A 16,218-nucleotide genomic window follows, 5' to 3' on the forward strand; every position below is an offset into this window, starting at 1 on the left:
CCCTCTCTATGTCCCCTCCAGGGACATAGAGAGGCACCACTTCATCTTGCATTCCTTGTGCTACCTTGGAGGAGCAAGGTCGCCTGGAAGAGAGCATCACCCTGGTGTGGCAGGAAATTTTATTTTGTTGCTAGTGCATTGCCTGGAGGGCAGATCCTATCTTTGCTTACCAAGGAGTGAAAGGTTAGGATGGTCATTAGAAATGTAGATAGCTAGGTGGCTGGTGGGTGTGATGATTGCTTGGTACCTTGGCTTGCCTTGTACAAAGGTTGTGGACCTCCTGATTGACCTAGGTAGGATTTAGGTAGTGCTGGGGCAGAGATGGCTGTCACAAGTGGTCCCAACCCAGGAGGGTGTGGGAGGGAGGTTCTGGAAGCCACGTTTTAGGCTTGTAGATAGAAAGTTGGAATCCAGAAATGCTCCCCATTCCTCCTGCAGGCCCCCAGAGGCAGGCAGAACTCTGGAGTCTCAATGGAGTGGATGAAGCGATGGTACAGATAAGAGGACTTTAATTTTGCTAGGACCTGGGCAACATTTTGGGAGTCTATTCCAAAACAATGGGCTCCACCTTAAACAGAGTGGAACCCAGCTGATAGCGCAAACACTTAAAAAGGAGATAGAGCAGCACTTAAACTAGATTATGGAGAAAGCTGACAGTCGCTCTGGGTCGGAGTGCAGTATCTTCAAAGAATACTGGCATACGGGTGAAGTTAGATTATCCCAATAAGCATTTATGACAGAGACAGAAGCAGCCAGGTACATTTAAATAAAGACCATACAGAGAGAAATGATTCTAAGTACCCCGGGCAACCGCTAGGCAGGTTGTGAGTACAATTAAGAAACTTCCTTTCAATTGTCTTTAGGTGAATGCCAGAAACTAAAAAATTAAATTATACAGTTGGAATGTATGGCACTGCACGAAGATGTAGACACCATAGACATCTCGGAGACCTGGTGGAAGGAGGGTAACCAGTAGGACACGCTGATACCGGGGTTACAAGTTACATCGAAATGATAGATCGGGTCACATTGGGGCAGGAGTGGCGATATATGTTAGGAATGACAGAGTCAAACGGAATAAAAGTCCTGCAGAAGCCCGGATGCACTGTGGAAGCTCTTATGAATAGAAATTCCATGTCTGATTGGGGAACAGTTTACTGGTGGGGGGTGGGAAAGGTGCTCAACAGTCTGAGCAGGATGAAGAGACCGCATTCCTAACATCTGTTAGCATTTCACTAACAAACTAGGTTTCACAATAATAATGGGAGAGTTCAATTACCCCAGTATTGATTGGATAAATGTTTCATAGGGGCATGCTAGATACCATGAATGACTGCTTCATGGAGCAGCTGGACCTGGAATTCAAGGGGGACTTCACTAAATCTGATCCTTGCTGCGACACATCTGGTGCATGAGATAACAGTGGTGGGGCTGCTTGGCAGTAGTGATCTTAACGTAATCAAATTTGATATAATCACTGAGAGGAGGACATTAAGGAAAACTGTAGAAGCATTTAACTTTAAAAAGAGAGACACTGAGGAAATTAGAAAAAAAAAACTAAAGGAACGGTTGCAAAGGTTAAAAGTTTGCATGCGGCGTGGATGCAGTTTAAAAACATCATCTTGGAAGCCCAGACTACTAGATTATGTTCCATGCATTAAAAAAGGTACATAGAAACAGAGAAATGATGGCAGAAAAGGACCAAATGGTCCATCCAGTCTGCCCAGCAAGCTTATGGTAGTAAATACTGCGCCATACAAGTCGCCGCAATGTTGAAGTTGCACCAAAAATATCAGGCTTATTAGTTAAGGGTAGAAACCGCTGCATCAGTAAATTACCCCATGCTTATTTGATTTCCCAGCCTGTACAATTCAGTGTCCTTGTTGGTTGCTGTCTGAATCTAATTCCCCCCCCCCCCCCCCCCCCCCCTATTGAAGCAGAGAGCAATAATGGAGTTGCATCAACGGAATAAAGGCTTATTGGTTAAGGGTAGTAACCGCCACACCAACAAGTTACCCCTGTGTACTCTTTTTCTTCATTCCCTTCCTCTAACCTTAAGGGATCCACAGTGTTTATCCCACGCCCCTTTAAAATCTTTCACCGTTTTTGTCTTCACCACCTCCTCCAGAAGGGCATTCCAGTCATCCACCACTCTCTCCATGAAGAAATATTTCCTGATTCTGAGTCATCCTGATTCTGAGTCGTCCTCCCTGGAGTTTCATTTCGTGACCCTTAGTTCTACTGATTTTCTTTCTAGGTCAAGTATAACGCCTTCCCTCGAGGGTTCCATTACCATTTGTTTGAACAGAGTCCCTTACAGGGCATCCACTATCTCTCTACTTCTGGTAGATTCCGCAGAAGGGATTTTCCAGTCTACATCCAGCAGATTAAAATCTCCAACAATCAACACTTCTTCCTTCTTTCCCACCTTTTGGATGTCTTCGACCAGATCTCTGTCTACTTCTTCCATTTGAGTCAGAGGCCTGAAAAGCACACCAGTATAAATGGTTGCACCATTTTTTATTTTTTTTTTTAGGACGGCCATAATGCTTCTGCTCTTCCCCACATTCCTTGCAGAAACGACTGCCAGCATGGTTAAAAGGTGAGGTGAAAAGGTTATTAAAGCCAAAAACATATTTCAAAATCTGGAAGGTGGATCAAAATGAAGAAAATAGGAAAAAGCATAAGTACTGGTAAGTTAGATGGAAAACATTAATAAGGCAGGCCAAAAGAGAATTTGAAGGAAAAAAACTGAAAATACTTTTTCCAAGTATATTTGAAGTAAAAAAAAAAAAATCTATGAAGGGAGTGGGTTGGATCACCAGATAACCAAGGAGTTAAAGGGGCACTCAGGGAAGATAAGGTCATTGCAGAAAAACTAAATGAATTCTTTGCTTCAAGTCTTCGCTCAGGAGGATGTTGGGAGATACCTATGTAAAGCTCCTAAATTCCCTCCCCCAACCACAAATTTTTATAGTATTTTGTGAAATGTTGTGAATGCTGTGAAAATGGTCCTATGCCAGAAACATTCTTTGAGGGTTCTGATTCAGAGGAATTGAATCAAATTGAAGTGAACCAGTATGAGGTAATAGAGCAAATTGACAAACTAAAGAGTAACAAATCAGTGGGACCAGATGGTATATAACCACAGTTCTGAAAACTAGAAAAATGAAATTGCTGACTTATTAGTAATCTCTAACTTCTTATTCAAATCAGCATATCTAAGGATTGGAGAGTAATGCCAGTTTTTAAAAGGGGCTGAGAGGGTGATTTGGGAAACTACAGACCAGAGAACCTGATCTGTGCCAGACAATATGCTAGATGCTATTCTGAAGAACAAAATTACTTATTCTTAGGTTTTGTTACATTGATATTGTTTCTAGTTATTTAAGTGATATGTTTTATGTATTGATCTTAGGTTTTGTGGGGGTTTTTTTTAGCTGTGTATAACTTATATATTTTAATAATTATATTTTATTGTACACCATTTTGATTATTACCAAAATTTTAATTTACTGACCATTAGGATAGACGGAAACTAACTGGGCGCAGTCAACATGGATTTAGCAAAGGGAAGTCTTGCATTACAATTGGATTTTTTTGAAGGCGTTAAATATGTAGACAAGGGTGAGTCAGTTGATATAGTGTATTTGGATTTTCAGAAGGCGTTTGAAAAAGGTCCCTCATGAGAGACCATCAGGAAATTAAAAAGTCATGGCATAGCAGGCAATGTCCTGTTATGGATTGGTATTTGGCTAAAGAATAGGAAAGGAAGTAGGAATGAATGGTTATTTCTCACAATAGAGAAAGGTAAATAGTAGCGAGCCTCTAGAGACTGGAGCTTTTTAATATATTTTATAAATGATGTGGAAAAGGGAGTGATGAGTGAGGCAATCGGATGACACACAATTATTCAAAGTTGTTGGATCACAAGACTATTGTGAGGAATTGCAAGAGGACCCTGCAAGACCTGGGGTTTTGCACATCTAAATGGCAGATGTAATTTAATGTGCACAGTTTGCAAAGTGATGGGTATAGGGAAGAATAATTCAAACTATAGGCAACTATGCCAGGTTACATAGTAGGTGTCCCCACCCAAGAAAAGGAATCACTCTGGACAAAACTTTGGAATCTGTTCGTTACAGGGTGAAGGTTTAAAAAAAACAAAAAAAAACCAACCCGAAAAGAATGTTAGGCATGTTTAAGAAAGGAATGTAAAATAAAACGGAGGATATCATGAAACCTTTATATCACTCCATGCATAGGTGTCTGAAGGGGAGGCCCCAAAATATATTTGGCCAACTCCTCCCCCTCCTGCTTACCAAATTTTCTATGAGAGAGGGACTTTAAAAAAAAAAAGTGTTGAATTGTCCCCTTCCATCCCCTTAATCATCACTGATTAAGACAAACAGAAGGAAGATGAGACAGGAGCCCTGTGGTGCCAGTGACGGCACTCAAAGCTTCCCATTTCATCTAAATCAATCAGTGGTAAGTGAGGGGATCCCCGGGCTCATAGAGGGAGAGACTCGGCAACCCCAGGGTGAGGGGGGAGTGAACGCACCGGGGATCGGGAAGGATAGAGATGGAGTGAACTGGGGATGGGAAGAGCAGAAGGGAGGGACTGAGTGAAACTGGGGAGGGAGGGAGGGACAGTAAACCGGGGATCGGGGGGTAAGGAAGGTGGTGAACTGATCTCAGGTGTAGGGGGAAGGAACAAAATGTACTGGGAATGCGAGGGGCAAAGGAGGGAAAGAGTAAACTGGATTATGGGGGGAGAGAGGGATGGAGTGAACTGGGGAGCGTAGCGGGGAGAGGGAGAAAGATGGAATGGGGCAGGAATGAACCTGGGTGAGTGGGTTTGTGTGTGGGGGGGAGTAGGGAGTGAACCAGGATGAATGAAGGGTGGGGAGGAAGGGAGAGTGAGATCAAAGTGGCTTTGGAAGGGGGGGAATAAGGGAAAGAGGGGGATGGAGGTGTGATGAGTTGTGGCTTCCTTCTTCTCCACCCCATCCCAATCTTCCCTCCTTTTCCTCCTATCCCCTAGTTCTAGCTCTCTCTTACTTCTCTTCCACCCCCATCTCCAGTACACCCTTGCTTCCCACCTGATCCATCCCACTCCTCTCCCCCCTTTCTCCCATTCCCTTTCTTATTCTCCCTGACTCTCCCATCCTCTCCTCCCCCTCTCTCTCCTCATCCCTTACCTCTCTCCTCTCCTGCCTAAGATTCCTTCTTTATTTCCCTCCATTCTGATCTCCTCTCTTTCTATTTCCGGATCTTAACGCTCCTTCCTCCCCAGACCCAATGTGTATAAGCGAATGATAAATGGGGATGGAGTTTGAGGCGGAGTTGGGGGCAGTTTGCATGCCCCCCCCCCCCTCAAACCAAAAAGGCATTCTGCTGCCCCTGGCTCCACGGTGCGACCACACCTTGAGACCTGTGTGCATTTCTGGTCAAAAAACGTAACGTGCAGGTAGAAAAGATACAGAGAGAGGTGACCAAAATGATAAAAGAGGATGGGACAGCGCCCCTGTGAAGAAAATCCAAAGAGGTTGGATACTTCAGCCTGGAGAAGAGACGGCTGAGGGGAGATATGATAGAGGTCTATAAAATCATGAGGGGGGGAACGGTTACTTACACTTTTGGCATTGGTTTCCAGCAGGGTTGGTAAAAGCAGCGTCACTGACTTTAAAAGGTGTGGCAAGGTCCTGGAGGAAAAGTCCATAAACCATCATTCGTCATTTAGAGTTTGGGGAAAAGCCACTGCTTGTCCCCTGGTTACGGGTAAGAAGGATTGGATCTATTCTTCTGGGATCCTGGATTGGCCACGGTCTGAGGCAGGACGCTGGGCTGGATGGGACCCTTTGCTCTGATCCGGTATCGTATTTCTTATTTTTCTAGGAGCTTTTGCTTCTTGCCAAGTGAGCAGAGGCTTCTGAAACTGGGGTGTGCTCTGTGGATGGAAGCCCCGCCACGGAATGTGTCTCTGCCGTGTTTCGTTGATTGGAAGACTCGCCCGTGGTCAAGAGTCAGGCCTAGTGCTTGAGATACCCGGGAGAGTGGACAACAGAAAGTATTTGTTTTACTATAATTATAATCCACAATGTGTGCTAATCAACACTGGCCATATCAAGCCTTGAATAAAAGGTACTTTCTTATAACATTTTTTGGACTTCCATTCATGACTGGACCCAGGTAACAAAAATTGCATAATCATATACCCTAAATGTCATCTTTATTTTTAATTTTTTTAACTAATTTAAATTATTCAGAAAATGTTTTAACACAAAAAAAAATCTTTCTAAAATCTCATGCAAAACACTAATTTAAAAAGGTTTGTTTTGTTTTCAGTTAAAACAGCACCACTTATTAAAGTTTTTAAACTAGTGTTCTTTTGCATGCAATTCTTTAGAAGGATGTTTTTTTGCACATGTTGTATAGGATACTTAAAAAAAAAATAATTCTGAAGAATTTAAATATATCTTTTGAAGAGTGAAGGAGAGACATTTTGGGACATGATTTTGCAGTTTTTATGGTCTTGACCCAGTCATGAAGAGTCCAAAAAAAATCCCATTACTATATTTACAAACATTTGATATTCCACTTTTTTCCAGGAATGGTATCTCAGCAGATTACAATCAATTTTAATAGTGCATTAGTAACATAGTAATGACAACAGATAAAGATCAAATGGCCCATCTAGTCTGCCCAACAATTTCGTTATGGTAGTAACTGCTGCTCCGTGCAGGTTACCCCCATGTGTCTGTTAAGGGTAGTAACTGCCGCTCTGTGCAGGTTACCCCCATGTGTCTGTTAAGGACAGTAACTGCCGCTCCGTGCCGGTTATTCCCATGTGTTCCGTTAAGGGTAGTAACTGCCGCTCTGTGCAGGTTACCCCCATGTGTCTGTTAAGGACAGTAACTGCCGCTCCGTGCCGGTTATTCCCATGTGTTCCGTTAAGGGTAGTAACTGCTGCTCCGTGCAGGTTACCCCCATGTGTCTGTTAAGGGTAGTAACTGCCGCTCTGTGCAGGTTACCCCCATGTGTCTGTTAAGGACAGTAACTGCCGCTCCGTGCAGGTTATCCCCATGTGTTCCGTTAAGGGTAGTAACTGCCGCTCTGTGCAGGTTACCCCCATGTGTCTGTTAAGGACAGTAACTGCCGCTCCATGCAGGTTATCCCCATGTGTTCCGTTAAGGGTAGTAACTGCCGCTCCATGCGGGTTACCCCCATGCATCGTGTACCATTATAATAGCATAATGTGTAGGGATAGTGGAACTTAGTCCCTTGCTAGCAGGTCCTTTAGAAATTGATATATCACTTTTTGGGGTGGATCTTTTTATTTATTTATTTATTTATTTATTTTTAATTATGCTTGGGTATGGTATATATATTTGAAGCTTTCATTTTGTTTTGTTGCTAGATACTGTGGCATGTGGGGACTCTGATAATCCATTGCCTTTCTTGAAGGCTGCAAACCTAAGGAATGAAATTCGTTTTATGGAAATCATGTGGCTACATTGGTGTTCTCCCTGCCTCCCAGACTGGGCTAATTTGCTAAGGGGGTGTTGGATTGTTTTGATTAAGAATTCTTCAGAGAAAAGTACCAGAATAAAGCATGGGTAATAGTCACTAGATTGGCCATTGGTTTGAAACTGATGCACTGCAGGGAGCGTTTATTGGAAAGCATTCAAAGTGAAGTGATGGTCCAGAGCAGATGGCAATCAGACGTATTCTGAGGCAGTGCATTTATCTGTTCATTTCAAAGAATGTCCGTAGATTGAATAAGAGACATTTTTGATTGATTGTTTGTTTTTTCTTAGACCATGAATTGCAGGTGCATACTTTTTTTGCTAGAAACATTTTTCAAGTTTAAAAAAAAAAAAAAAAAAGACTGACAGTGCATTGCATCTTTCATCAAAGGCAGGAATTAAGTAAAAGAAAATGTTTTGATTTGCTTTAAAGCAATCTTCTTGGAATTTATTTTTTTAATTTGTCTACGATCTCCATAGTATGTTCTGAGCAGATTACAAATGGATACATAGATGACAACACAATACAAAACAAGCATGCATACATTAAAAAAAAAATTAAATTCAGTAGTAAAATAAGTTGTTTGTAAAACTGAGTCACTATGCCTTCCCTACATGAGGATGTTCTGTGACATCGGGGTAATGACTCCTTATTCTACTGGTTTAAAAAAAAAAAATCCCTACTTTTATCTTTGTTACTGCAGTGTAAAAATGGATTGGCACTGGGAACAGTTGCTTTCGGGAGCCGACATCATTAGACAACACCGTGTAATTATTTGATGACATTAATCCTGAAAGAACCATTCCGAAGAAGGGAGAAGTCCTAAAAGCTGATTATCTTGTAAACATTTATTGGCCTTATCAAGGTGTGGCCTCTTCCTTTAGGCAACATTTTTTTATTGCTGGCCCCTTGGACACACTGTTATTACAGATGTGCATGCTCCTGATTGGAGAGTCCATTCCCCGGGTCCATAGCAGGCCTGGCTTTGGAGCTAATGCGAGAGCACCGAATCCCCTGCAAGTCCACTTGGTCCGGCTCGGCCAGAGGTTAACAGTTTAAGGAACCTAGCAGGTTTTGCTGAGTCTCTTCCCCCACCCAAAGAAATCTCTTTTAACAGGCAGTTTGGTTATCTTCCCTGCCAGCTGCTCCCGAAAATGCAACTGTTTTAATAGCATGTACACAGGGCCCCAACTTCATCACAGCACTTACAAGGAAACTCCCGACCGTACCCGAACGAAACACAATCTTATGATGTTACCTTCCTTCTGGGCTGTCGACTTTGGGCCTGAGCCTCTCAGCTGGCTTTACCAAGGGGCCATCTGGTGACACTGTGAGCCCCTGTGCTTCCAGCGCATAATGGGGCGAGGGGAGCCCTGGGCATAATAGTCTCACGGCACCGTTGGCTCAGGCACCCTCATGCCCCCTGAAGCTCTGACGTATTTTGCTGCCCAACCGGTGGGTTGGAGTTCGAAGAGGGCAGGGTGGTGGATCCCCTACCCATCCACGGTTAGGAGTTGATGGGAGTGGGGGAGAGCCTGGAGAGGGGGACGGTATCAGAGTAGGGGGGGTGTAAAGGCCACCTGGGGCTTTCTCAGATTGAAGAGACTGGTGGGGAAACTCGGAGAGAACCCGATGAGCAAGGGAGCCAGACCCCTTCAACTCGGACTGGCAACAGGAAATTAGGTGCTATGACCTCAGGTAATGTACCCCAGTACCCCAGTAGGGACATTTTGAATTTGCTGCTTTTGGGAAGGATTGTGAGCTTAACGGACTTCCCCCTGGCTCCAAGCAGTAAGGGAGCTGCTACAGTACGGACCGGCGCGAGAACCTTGGAATTTGTTGCCAGAGGCTGTGGTTAGTGCAGTTAGTGTAGCTGGGTTTAAAAAAGGTTTGGATAAGTTCTTGGAGGAGAAATCCATTAACTGCTATTAATCAAGTTGACTTAGGGAATAGCCACTGCTATTAATTGTATCAGTAGCATGGGATCTTCTTGGTGTCTGGGTAATTGCCAGGTTCTTGTGGCCTGGTTTGGCCTCTGTTGGAAACAGGATGCTGGGCTTGATGGACCCTTGGTCTGACCCAATATGGCAATTTCTTATGTTCTTATGTTCTTGACCTTTCTGTATCCTGTGATTTGCATCTTGCTGTTAGGCACAGTGTGTTTTTGGGTTTTTTTTTTTTTTTTTTTAATAAATTCTGTTCCCTTTAATCCATGAAATGGTTAAAATAACTTTGGCAGCCCATGTGAAAATCGGCCCATGCCCATAAAGTAATCTGAGTCTGCTGCGGTGACAGCTGGAGCTCGGGCAGAACTAGATTTTGGTTTTCTGTGGCTTTACTTACTGCAGAGTCACAGGAAGGAGGGATTTACGTTCTCGCCCGTCTTGTGATTAAGCTTTTCGATCAGAAGGATTTGGCAAACGTTTGTCAAGACGATGGGACGCCCTATCCTGACCTTGGTACTCTATTGATAAGAGTTTGTGCAGCTCGCATCATCCTATTTTTGAATGGTATCATAATAATGAAGAAATTAGGCTGAATAAGAGTGTGCTTGCCGTTCAGATGGCTACTTGTGTGCTGTTTGACTTTCATCTTGCTTGCCGTTAGCTTTATTTCTAATCCTTTAAAAATGGCAGACTTCTTTGGGGTTTAACGGAAGGACGTTAGGGAATTGGTGGTGGGGTTCTCTGCGACTACAGTATATTATCCATTGGAAAACCAGTTATAAATCAATAAAGGGGTCTCATCTCTGAGGTTACTCAGTTGAGGGTTTCCGCCCCCTGTTTAATTTTGGCAGGCTAACATTGCTGTCCTCTGCACAGTGAAAGCATCCCCCAGAGCTTTGCAATCGGTTGCAGCATCTTTCTTGAATGAATTGATCAAACAGCTGTTTTTTTATTTAATAAAAATAAAAAAGTTCAATAGTTTTTGTAAACTTCATTATAGTTTGGATTCATACGGCAGTTTTCTTCCAAGCTGAATCCCAGGGCACGCAGTTGCTGCACTTCAGCATCATGCATGCCTGTGGCCAGTGCTTGGAAGAATGGCCAGGAAGTACATTGCTGGAGCTGGGATTATGTTAATCTTTAGTTTTTGGGATTTTTTGGGGGGGGTTCCGTCCAGTTTTTGGTGAGTACTTTAGGGACGATGTTTGAGTTGACATCCTGCTGGTTTGGCAAGTAAGCTCCCTGTGTGGAATAGCTTCTCTCCTCCCCCCCAGATCATTTACGGTAATCCATGTGTATTCAAGCATCCTACAAATTATTAATTGAAATAATCCCCATTCTAGGTACATCAGTACAATGAACTTTGGAAAGCTCTTCACATCTCTGGGAGGAGAGAGGCCTGGTCCCCCCTGATTGTAATTCAAGCTGTGGTGCTGGGTGAAAGTCTGATTATGCTGTTACTCATTGTCTAATCTCTGTGGCACAGGGGCGGACTGACCATTGTGCAATCCGGCAGTGTCCGAAGGTGCACCGCCCTCTCAGATGGGGAGGTTAGGGGCCAGTGACTCTTACTGCTTGGGCTCCAGATCACTCTGTCCTCCCCTGCTTGCTTCATCCTAAAAGCTGATTCGCACCATTTTCTGCAAGGCATTTTGACATGGCCTGTTCCCACCCCTGCAGGTGCACACACAGCACCCTGGCCAGTGGCTGATTTTATAATTTTGGGAAGAAAAAAAATGGTATCCGAGGGAGGAGGGGAGTTGGGATGGCCGTGTCAACCTTCTCTCGCTCTGTCCACCCAACCTTCCCAAGTAGCTACTGAGGTGTGAACCTGTCTCAACTACCCTCCTCGCCCTTAGCACTCTTTCTCTCTCCATCTCTCTCGCTCTTTCCCAGCAGTCTCTGTTTCCTCCTCTGCAATCATTGCCCCTGCCTCACCGTTCCCAGCAGTCTCCCTTCTCCCGCCAGCACAGCAATCTCTTTTCAAGCCTCCTTGTCCTCTTCGCTGGTGCCTGCCCGTGTCTCCAGGACCCAAGTGACAATAAAGAGACAGCAACTGATGCCGCGGCCTCCTCTCCCCTGCAGCCCATGTAGGCTGCTGACCCTGCCAAAAAAAGGTTTCCGGGTCCATGAGCCAGCATAAAATTTACCACTGGCTCCCAATATCGCTCTCTTTGCCTTTTCCCACAAAGGCACAGAATGATGTTAAAAAAAAAAAAAAATTGCCAGGCTCCGTCAGAGAGCTGGTTTGACTCTTCCTCATTTCTCGATCTGGAAGTCTGTTTTGCGCCACTTTACCTCGTGTTTTTGTAAGAGAACGACTTGAGGTTGGGTTATCAGGTGATCGCGTTTCATCTCTGGATTTGCGGCCTTGCTATTTCTTAGGGAGATTGGAATTTCAAGTCCCGTCAGTGTAATGGGACAAAACCAGGTCCGAAACCGTTTTGCCCCTGATAACACGAAGCACACTGGTAGCTAAATTACTCTAGTAAAAGGCATATTAAGTTCCGACTGGCAGAAACATGTAGAACACAAATTTCTAAGCCCCGCCAGTCCCATAAGGTTTGATTACATTGTGTACGATAACTTAGTGCGTGAAGTGTCCTGTATTCCTCTGTACGTACGTGTACCACCTCTTAAATACCCGCTGCAGTAGAGCAGCCTGTAGGGGGATAATTGATTTTGGCATTTGGACAACAGGGCCGTAATTTGCTTTGAGAAATATTTATCTGGTTGGACTGTGAGAGGGCAATGGTCGTGAGGTGGGTTTTTTTTTTTGTCCATTTCAAAGGCACAGTGAAGCACATCTTTTGTGCTCCTTTCCTGCCAGGGACATCACGTTCTGAGTTTCCAACGAATGTTGACCCTGACATCAAACACAGCTCTGCCGTGGCAGTCTGAAAAGGTATGGATGCATATTTGAAAAACTGATGGATATACATTGTAGGGAGCGCCATTATTTTCGTGCCCCTGTCTCTTAAAGTTCATTAGGCATATAATAAAAGAAACTGCTTGGGGACTGTTTTCTTTCTGGTTTAGCCCCTGGTCTCTGTGGCTTCAGTTTATTTTTATTTTTTTTATGCATAAGGCCACTATTTTCCTTCTGTCATCCTCATGTCATGGAGGAAATCAGCTGGGGGGATGGTATTTTCATCAATTCTGCTTTCTTTCCTTTCAAAAGAGATTCCTTAAAGATATGTGTATTACTGTATTCCTATCAAAAGCTCAAATAATTGACTTACACATACTAGAGTTAGTTTTCATAGGAGTTGCATGTGTAAGTGTAACGTGCTATTTTACCAATTTTCCAAAGCCCGCTTCATGTGTGCAAAACCCAGTTTTAAGAGCGCGAATCCTTTTGGAAATTGTCTTCATTTTGTTGATTTTTAAATGCATTCGATGCAGTAGGAAATGAACCATAGAAACAAAACGTAGAAAAGGTCCAGTGGGCCATCCAGCCTGTCCAGCAAGCTTCCCATGGCAGTACCGTATCTGCCGCACCGTGCAGGTTTACCCCCATGTATCGGTCGGTACTGCTTGCCGTGCTTTGCTTTTGGACTCGTCCATAGAAGTAGTCCTGCATTTTCTTTTTCCTTAATGTCTGCGCATCACTACTCCAGACTGTGTTTAAAAAAAAAAAAAAAAAAAAAGTCATGGCTCCTGTTGGTTGTCTCTAAATCCAAATTTCTCTTTCCCTCCACCCCCTCCTTCGAAGCAGAGAGCGATGTTGCAGTTGCATTAAAGCTTATTGGGTAAGGGTAGCAATCCCATGCCTTCTGTTAAGGGTGGTAACGGCTGCTCTGCGCAGGTTGCTCCCATGCTTATCAGTTCCCCAAACCATAAGTCAGGGCTCCTGTTGGTTGTCTCTAAATCCAAATTTCTCTTTCCCTCCACCCCCTCCTTCGAAGCAGAGAGCGAGGTTGCAGTTGCATTAAAGCTTATTGGGTAAGGGTAGCAATCCCATGCCTTCTGTTAAGGGTGGTAACGGCTGCTCTGCGCAGGTTGCTCCCATGCTTATCAGTTCCCCAAACCATAAGTCAGGGCTCCTGTTGGTTGTCTCTAAATCCAAATTTCTCTTTCCCTCCACCCCCTCCTTCGAAGCAGAGAGCGAGGTTGCAGTTGCATTAAAGCTTATTGGGTAAGGGTAGCAATCCCATGCCTTCTGTTAAGGGTGGTAACGGCTGCTCTGCGCAGGTTGCTCCCATGCTTATCAGTTCCCCAAACCATACGTCAGGGCTCCTGTTGGTTGTCTCTAAATCCAAATTTCTCTTTCCCTCCACCCCCTCCTTCGAAGCAGAGAGCGAGGTTGCAGTTGCATTAAAGCTTATTGGGTAAGGGTAGCAATCCCATGCCTTCTGTTAAGGGTGGTAACGGCTGCTCTGCGCAGGTTGCTCCCATGCTTATCAGTTCCCCAAACCATAAGTCAGGGCTCCTGTTGGTTGTTGTCTAAATCCAGTTCCCCTTTTCCCCTGCCGTTAAAGCAGAGAGCGATGTCGGAGTTGCATCAAAAGTTTTTCAAGGCTTATTAGTTTAAAGGGTAGATTTTAAAACGTGCGCACGTGGACGCGCCATTTTATAACGTGCGCACCGGCGCGCACATGTTATAAAATACGTGGGCCGGGCGCATATACATGCCGGATTTTATAATCCACGCACATATGTGCGGGCAGCACGTGCAAGGGGGGGGGTAAAATTTTAGCAAATTTGCGCGGCGACGAGATCGGAGCTCCCCCCCGGTTTCCTCCCAGTCCGCTCCAATTTAGGAGCGGACTGAGAGGGAACTTTCCTAACCCCTACCCTAACCTCCCTTCCCCTCTCCTCCCCACCCTCTAAAACTTTTTTTATTTTTTATTTTTTTACCTTTTTATTCCGCAAGATACTTCAGGGCCCAACCTGAAGTAACTTGCGCGCGCCGGCAGCTGACCCGTCCATTTGTCAGGGCCGGGCCCTTTTTAAAATGCATGCAGCGCGCGGCCGATTTTTAAAAATCCAGCCCATAAGGGCAGTAACCGCTGCACCAGCAAGTTACCCCCATGCATGCTTTCTTCGTTTCCTTTAGGACCGGGCCATAGAAGCAGTCCTGGGCTTTTTCCCTTATGTCTGCGTATAGGTATCCTAGACCATGGAAGTCTGGGCCCTCGGTGGTCTTCTGAATCCAATTCCTCTTTCCCCCCTGCCGTCTAAGCGGGGAGCAATGTTGCAGTTGCATTAAAAGCATCAAAGCATATTGGTTAAGGGTAGTAATCTCCTTGCCTTCTGCTAAGGGAAGTAATCATCGCACCAGCAAGTTACCCCCTGTACGCTTTCCTCATTCCCATCCTCTAGCCTTTAGAGATCCACAATGTTTTTATCCCATGGCCGTCTGAATTCTTTGACTGTTTCTCTTCTTCACCACCTCCTCTGGAAGGGCATTCCAGGCAACCACCCTCTCCTCGTAGGTCTTCCGATACAGACCCCACCCCCATTTTTTTTGCCCTTCTCTGGACCGCCTCCCTCCTGTCTCTATCCCTTTTGAGAGACTGTCTCCAGAACTGAACACAGTACTCCAGGTGAGGCTTCCTCAAGGACCTGTACAAGGACACCATCACCTCAAGGTCCCTCTCTTGCTCCGTGCACAAGAGCCCTTCCACCCCCCCCCCCCCCCCCCCCCCCCCCCCCCCCATCACATACGGCTCTTGTGGATTACCGCACCCCAGATGCATGGACTCTGCACTTCTTGGCACTGAATCCCAGCTGCCAAATCTTTGACCATTCTTCAAGCTTTCTTAAATCACTTTTCATTCTCTCTGCTCTTTCAGTCGTGTCCACTCTGTTGCAGATCTTAGTTTCATCCGCAAATAATAATAATTTCCTTTCCTCCAGAGAGAGCAGGTCAGTCCCAGACCCTCCTTAGACTGCTGTTGCTTAAATTATGATTAGCCTTTCCAGGGCAAACATTGCAGAGTGTGATTCCTGCTCTTCGTGGCTTTTCTAGCCCCTTAATTTAGTGCATAGGTTACTACTTTTGTCTGAGCTTAGTGTTCTCGTTGGGTTGGTTGTTAATGATGATGATCAAGTATAATCAGTTTGTCCGCAGTTTGACTTTTCCGGAGAATACTGGCAGGCTGACATCTGGGTGGGACTATATATATATCTATGATGACAGCTTTTGCTCTGGCTCCATCTGCTGGCAGAGGTGCATAACCCACTGGTGGGATTGATCTGCCCTCATTAGAGGAAAGGAAATTCAGGTAAGTAGTAATTTCTCCGTATTAAGCAGATTGTTTTGGTAAACTAAGCAGTTTAGTATGGTTTGCTGTAGATCTGAAACAGACCTCTAAACCATTGGTTTCCAACTTTTCATGTCGTGGCCCACCGTCGCCTTCCCTTCCCTCTCTCCCCCACCTCCCTGGCACGAAGACCATCTCTACCCCAATTCCTTTGGTGCAGTCATCTTTCTTGTCTCTTCCCCCCCCCCCCCCCCCCCACACACCACACCCCCACTGGCACAGTCATCCTCTTTCTTTCCACCCTTCCTGGCACCATCATCTTCCCTCCCCCAGTTTTGGCTGCTGGCTCAATATTCAGCTCTCTTCCCCCCCCCCCCCCCCATCCTGCATGTGCAATCCAAAAACATGCTTCGTATGCATGGAAAACTTGTTGTGAAATCTCCAAAGCTTTGGCGTCCTTTACTGACACAATGGCATCTTTTCACAATTCACAAAATTGGATGCAATACCAAATGGCTACAGAACAAACCGGA

At 44.9% G+C, this 16,218-nt stretch overlaps 1 protein-coding gene across 1 annotated transcript in view; it reads left to right on the top strand.

Annotated features, from left to right (window-relative positions):
* Positions 1-3,016: 3,016 nt before the first annotated feature.
* Positions 3,017-16,218, top strand: part of LOC115074744 (furin-like) — a 73,852-nt gene continuing 60,650 nt past the window's right edge. The window contains exon 1 of the mRNA XM_029574507.1: positions 3,017-3,085. Coding sequence (XP_029430367.1) covers positions 3,017-3,085 — 69 coding nt within the window. The remainder of the gene's footprint in view (positions 3,086-16,218) is intronic.

This window comes from Rhinatrema bivittatum, chromosome 13 (genome assembly GCF_901001135.1).
Source record: "Rhinatrema bivittatum chromosome 13, aRhiBiv1.1, whole genome shotgun sequence".
NCBI lineage: Eukaryota > Metazoa > Chordata > Amphibia > Gymnophiona > Rhinatrematidae > Rhinatrema > Rhinatrema bivittatum.